General features: G+C 35.4%; 1 protein-coding gene across 2 annotated transcripts in view; it reads right to left on the bottom strand.

Moving 5' to 3' along the window:
- Positions 1-527: 527 nt before the first annotated feature.
- The window catches only part of LOC139120558 (inositol polyphosphate-5-phosphatase A-like), a 103,850-nt gene continuing 97,286 nt past the window's right edge, over positions 528-7,091 (bottom strand). The window contains exon 17 of one of the 2 annotated variants that reach the window (XM_070685031.1): positions 528-7,059. In XM_070685031.1, coding sequence (XP_070541132.1) covers positions 6,989-7,059 — 71 coding nt within the window. In that variant the 3' untranslated portion in view covers positions 528-6,988. The remainder of the gene's footprint in view (positions 7,060-7,091) is intronic. The other variant, XM_070685032.1, reaches the window with a different exon arrangement.

Here is a 7,091-nt window from a genome sequence, read left to right as displayed (position 1 = left end):
AGAATCTTTTCAGTTTAAAAGGCCAAGAATGACCAAGGCCAGGGACTCCATGTTGTGAATTTTCGTAATTTATACGGTTTCCTTACTAACAGCGGTGTCATACCATTGTCGGTATCTGATCGACAGCATTTTCCCCCAGAGCGGCAGGGACACATTTAAATTTCTGGCATGCAATAATACAGTAAGTTCCTAAAAAACTCCCTCCAAATGCATGTGGGTGCAGTGTCCTCGCGCGAGGTTGCATTAGTCAGCGAAATTCTAAATTCACACAAACTCTTGGGTATTGCGGTTTTTACGTTCCGGTTCGAACAAAAACCTACCCACACTCAGACATACACAACCTGTCACCATTACCTCTCGGTGACTCAGCTCAGCATTCCGATTCGTCTTCCGAATCGATTACATTCCCCCTTAACTTCGTTATGAACTTCTGTGGCTTCAAAAGTATGCGCCTCCTTGACAGACCGACCACGCTTTCCATTGTGCAGACGACAGAGTGTGAAATAAAGACAGATATTCGAAACGAATTGTTTGTGGGTACCATTTTTATTAGCTTAGGATAAAATCGATACTATATAATTAAGAATTCAAAATCAGATTGGGATGTATTAAATCAGCATCATCTCAAGTCATTACTACATCCTCTATCAAACTGAAATTTCATCAGTACTTCATAAAAGACGAATGAAATAATAACAAATCAAAGGCAATTCATTGTCTGGACTCACAATAACATTAGCCACACTGTACAATGTTACATGAATACATATTAAAAATGCTATATTAACACTTACAGGGAGGGCAGACAATGAAAAATTGATACATGTACACGCACCGAGCCTGACAAATAGGGAGGCCTTGGGACTTGAACACTGGGTGTCGCTGAAATCATTGTGGGCTTTGTGACACATAGCTGTGGTTTGTTTCACCGATAGCGATGAAATTGAATTAAGTTGTGACACATTAGGACTGGAAACCTCTCAATCCTGATATAATCTGACATTATTGTTCTCATTATTTACACGCCGATAGGAGTTGTGCCATCTATATGTTTGACTGTGAACAAAAAGCTCTGTCCGCCATGGGCAGATTTGACTCGAAGCTGTAAAGCTGAGACGAGCAGTGTTCGTCATTCTTGTGGTAAATTCTAAAATGAACCACCACTGTTTTGAAATGGCACTACAACAGCATTGGTAATTCTGCTTCGAAAACTAACAAATACTGTTTTTTTTTGTAAAGCAGTTCTTTGTCACCAAACAACACTTATGTTTGCAATCATGATATTTTTATACATCTGTATGAAAGGGTGGGGGATTGAAAAGGTTAACTTGACCAAAAATTTGTATAATTTTGTTTCAAATAGTTTGTAATGGCTTTCTTTGCAGTTGAACAACACTTATGTAGTCGAACATACAGAGTCTTGAGTTGTGGAAACTGCTGCCTTATACACTGATTATCGCACAAATAGTTAGTAGGACAATATTATCAGATTAGACCCCTCCCCCCAAAGAAAAAAAAAATTCAAAAACCCCTAAACAAATACACAAGGTAATACGTACAAGAGCATGGTTACAAAACATCACATCACATTGTTGGAGAAAAAACAAATCTACACAAAGTCATTTCTTCTTTGTCCAGCATTTAAAGCAAAGCTATTGAAAAGAACTTACAGATTGAATATGACTGACGAACATGAACTTAGTGAAAATTCATGAAAAATATAGAATAAAACATATACTAACTTTTTGGTGTTTTTCTCTAAAATAGTGATGCAGCATTTTGGTATAATTTATGTACTTAAGATTTTGAACTAAATTGTCTGGAGTGATTTTTCAACAAATCATGCCACAGCACAATGAAAAATGTTGCAGAAGGATTTGAAAATATTCCCTGAAATGATAGTCACACACATAATAATGTCTGGCAGATCAAATATTATGCAGTGGTGAGGAAATACTCACAAACAAACAAACTTGTCAAAGTTCACAGATTTCCAACCCGGGTTTCCAACAAATGTCAGTGATTTGTTAAATGGCAAGATTTAGAAGACATGAATCAACTACATGAAAGCAAATATTTGATGGTCAATATCATCCTCTTCTAATTCGACTAAGCTAAACATCTCACATATCAACAGAATATATTTTGTAAGATCACTTCAAAGACTATCAATGTCTCTTTAACTCCCTTTAATAGCACTGTAGGGTTATAGATAATGCTGACTTTTCTTGTTATTCGCATTGTTGGTAGGTATTTTCAGACTGTATGTGGAATGAGATCGACAAAACAAAATGATCCAGGATGACCATTGCAATGGTAAATGATTGTCTCAAAGGTGTAATATTTCTCTAAGATTTTCTAATTCCATTGCCAAGGGAGATTACAATATCAAGGCAGTTTGCGATGCTTGTCAAAACTACAAATATTACACTTTGAACGTTGCACAACACTGCCAATAACAACAAAGCACTTGCTTCTCTGAAATTGATACAATGTTAAATTTTACAAGTACACTGGATTTTAATACTTCTGACCACAACACCTGATCTCTCTCTCTGACCAGAACATTGGACAACACTAGCTCCTTCTGTGATCAAGGTCATCTGTCACTCTTAAGTGACAAGTGGATGGTATAGGTTGCAAAGCCAATATAAGAAGAGCCCTGATTACAGATATTCTATCTGATCGAATGTCAAGGTCATTATCTTGTTGATATTGTAATGCTAAGATATCATTTGGTGTAGATAAGAGAAACAAACTATAGCAAACATTGTCATTATCGGAGTCTCTGTGGAATAGTTTAAAACTACCATGTTCTCATTAGGATCTCTGGAAGAATTAGTCTACAGGGAAACTCAACTTTCTGCAAAAAATTTCAGCCTTACGAGCTGCCGTAATGTTTTGAATTTTGACTGGCAGGAATTACTTCTTTGGAACAGCACTGAAACTACGCACTCCGTGCCGATTACGCTGTTAATTTAATGATGTGGAATATTTTGTACACAGAAGTCGCCTTGCTTTATTGGACAAACTACAGCAGATTATGTATCAAGAGATGTGACCCAGTGATATCACTTTAAATGACTTTGCACACCATCACAATGGATTCAACCCTTTCTGTTGTGTTAATTTGTTTTACAGTCCCTATCATAATAAATAATTGTGACATACTCCCTACCATAATGCTGTATTGTAATATCGCTTTATATGATCCTAGTAATGTAAAATTGTGTCTATTCCCTGAACAAAAATATGTTGATTGCTAGTTTTCAACCTCAGCACATGTCATACTTGATAATTTTGTGGTTACTGTCATCTTGCAACAAGCCAGTATCAGCTGTACTTGTTTTGTAAGTAAAGTTCATAGAGGTTCACTAAGATGTAATTTCTGTTTGTCTTCAGTGTTCACTGAAATAATGAAGAATTCATCCAAAGCTTTAAATAATCTGTCAAGGCGTAAACTTTGTCCACATTTTTGGTTTACAAATGATCAAGGAATTTAATATTAGGAAATATCCTTTCAAGTTTTTGTTTGTTCATGATTTTGTTTTTTAGTAACTGTGACATATACTTCCTAAAAACATATCTGTGAATACAGATGTGAATGGATTCAAATGTCTCTGATATCCGACAATGATTTGTTTATTCTTAGTACGTACTGAATGGCACCATCACAGCCATACTGTTTCTGTGAATCCCACAAACACACGAGGAACAACGGCAGCTCGCTGACTGGAAACGCAGAAATACAATAATAATCACCTAGTTTGACACACAAGAGTGGCATTTCTAGCAGAAAAGGGGACAAACATATAGAGTGTCCATTTGCTTTGTACAAAGTAAAGTCTTGGTCAATGCATTTTGTTTCTAGACAGATATGTGTACTTTTTGAAACCACTATTTCATCAATGAGAAACATTGGCATGCTAGATTTTCACACTGCAAGCAATCCATAGACTTGCAGTACAGTCACTGTAATGGCGGAACTGCAATATACTACAAAATGTATGCAAAAAAATGTGTGAATGATGCATTCTGATACTATTTTGCCAAAAATTGACCTTTTTTATGCATGTAAAACTAAATACACCATTTATCGTTCCTAAGATTTCATGGTTCCAAGCATGTGTGTGGGATTCACTTCAGATGTACTGACATAATTTGCCAAATGAATATCAGTGTGCATTCTTGTTGAATTAAAAAGTGTCCAATCATGGGCTATTGATCCAACTATGTGGGACAATAATGTGATATGGGAGGTAGAGTAGCAAATACGATTCATACATGATTGGCAGTGCCTTTGAAAACAAAAACACAAACAAAATTCCCTGACGTTTGCTAAGCTATGAATTACTCTTGCAGCAAAAACAATAGCCAACTGATCATTACACTTGTCATGGCATTATGGACATCTGCAATGGATCTAGTCTTACTTCCTCAACTGCATTGTCTGTCTCAGACCTGCTTTGTAATCTATGTTGAACTATCCTGCAAATGATGTCAAAAAACAAAGTATAGATATATTGCAAACTCTGAAGGCTCAGAAAACTATACTATTTTTGATTGAAAAACTCCCAAGCTAAAATTCAGATTTGAGAGGAGCACACATATGTAAGATTGCTGATGCATGTCACATGACCAGTCACATGACACTTGAATTACAATGGCAGCAAATGTCTTAAAATCAGACAAAAACCTACAAGCAGTAAGAGTGACAGAAGAGCACCTCTACAAATGATTATAGAACTGATTATCGGTTGTCAAACATTTCAAGGTAAGACATGAAGGAACATAAATATGATGGGTTTGGCACAAAATGATTGAAAAAAAAATCTTTACATTGCAAAGAATCCCAAAGATTGAAAAGTTTATGAATGTCTGCCCAAATACTACGGCAAGAAACACTGGTATTTACAGTAAGGCGTGCACCATAATAGTGGTTTGCAAAGATACCAATGACCCGCGGATTTGCATTCAAGGTCAAGGCAAGGATGCTGTCATTTTTTTCACCCAAAACTACAACAAATACACCCAGCGATAAATTAATTCACTTAAACTATTTCAAAAGATAACTTCAATTAGTCACACACAGGAAAAAATACACGTACATATAGATAAATGTTAAACAATGTTAATAAATACTTTTTATCAAGATACCATCACGAATGAATAAATAACCAGCCATACAGTCAACGGATGTGCTGGCACATTAATATCTGTACACACTCTTGGACTAATGTTGACCTTGATTTTGATCTACTATTAAAATTTGCCCCTTTGTTTCAGTTAAATTAAATATCAATATATTTGAGATGTGGTTTAATACATTGCAAGGTATGTCACTAGCACAGTAAAACCTCTGGTAACACTGCATTTAAAATTCCTTTCTGTTGTAATTTTTTTTTATATTTCATTCCCACATTGAAGATTTACTCTAATATTTATCATGATTTGTTGGATGCTAAGGTCATGAAGAGTGTTAAAGAGAAAAAGTGAGAAGTAGACAAAGAGAGAAACTTTGATTGTGAGTGAAAGCATTATAAATTTGAGTAACAAGGGCAAAAAGAAGCCAAACAGAATGAGACTAAAGATGAGAGAGAGCTCGAGAGAGAGAGAGAGAGAGAGAGAGAGAGAGCGAGCGAGCTCAAGCTCTCAAAATATGAGTTTTCAAAACTGACCTATGATTGAAATCTTCAGCTCAAAAATAATGCTTTCTAAAACATTCACCTAAAAGACACAACCCTTTGATTGTCACATGATATATTTGGAACTTTCAACAACAGAATACTATGTTGAAAATGTTTTACAGATAGAAGAAAGATCAGAAGTTCAGGTCTACTCTATAATCAGCAAGACGACACACGTAAATTTCTCTTTTTTTACAGTGTTATCAACATTGCAGTTATTAGGTAAATTGCTACACTGCAATTGAACGTAAAAATCATTCTCTAAAAAGTTGTTTAAAAAATTAGTACACTTAAGAAATGCAGCAAAAGTTCATCTCTGAGTCACCTTAGTTTTTTTGAGCACTAAAATTCTTTAAAACATGTATCATAATCTTATGTCACACATTTTGACAGGATTCTAAAAACATTTTATCTCCAGGTTTAAAGAAAAAAAACTTGAAAAAATTAAAAAGTTAAAACATATTCCAGTCAACCACATATAATTGATAGGTGTACCTGGAAAAAAAATTCAAAGATTTTTTCAAACTTGGACAATGATACCACTGATTGCTAAAGTATGGAAGCCTACGCTAAGAAATAATATAAATAGTAACGCTGATAAGTCAGTTTAAGTTTCAAAAATATCAGCTAAATCTCATGGCTGTATATGGGACACCTTGAAATCAATTGTTATAAATTAACGAAAGGCGTCCCGGATTTTATTTCTCTCCCTGTGAAGTGGCTCTTTAAATAGCTGCAAGTTAATCCTTGTTTACCACTAAGTGGGATGACAAACAAACTAATATTTTGATGGACTGCCCTGTTTTGACAAAAATATGAAGAGAACAGGGCGGGGTTGGGTTGTTTGGGTGGTTACAGTTCAAGAGCTGGGATTATCTTGATAGGTGTAAATCATTGGCTTTAGATTATCAACTTAATTAGTTACAGGGCACACAGAGCATGTTGATTTCCAGAACTTCCCTGTTTGGAAGGTGTTACGACATGACTGATTTAATTCCTTGGACAAAGTTTCTGGAAAGTGGAGTGTATTTCTAGCAACCAGTAAAATGACTGTGAAAGTTTATTATATTTGATTCATGATCAAAAAGACATGTGGGATATATATACTAAATACGGTAATCAGCAAAATTCCCATTATCTCGTGTCCAGGTCAAAGGTGAAAGGTCAACATATTCAGTAATGCTGCTTCATCATGATACTGTTGTACTTCTTCTGGTAATTCTGTCGTATGTCTTGCCTTATGTCCCACTTTGATGCCAGTTTTTGTTTCTGATTCTTTAGGAGATTGCACACTGTGTTTTCTATACAGATGTTTCTCGGAAGACGATCGGTGCCGGACCATTATGCTTGTTGGGAACGTAGTACGATACACCTAAATGATGTGACAGAAATGATAAAGTTGCT

The sequence above is a fragment of the Ptychodera flava genome, chromosome 20 (genome assembly GCF_041260155.1).
Source record: "Ptychodera flava strain L36383 chromosome 20, AS_Pfla_20210202, whole genome shotgun sequence".
NCBI lineage: Eukaryota > Metazoa > Hemichordata > Enteropneusta > Ptychoderidae > Ptychodera > Ptychodera flava.
The sequence above is the reverse complement of the archived record's forward strand: the minus strand, read 5'-3'. Positions and strand labels throughout refer to the sequence as shown.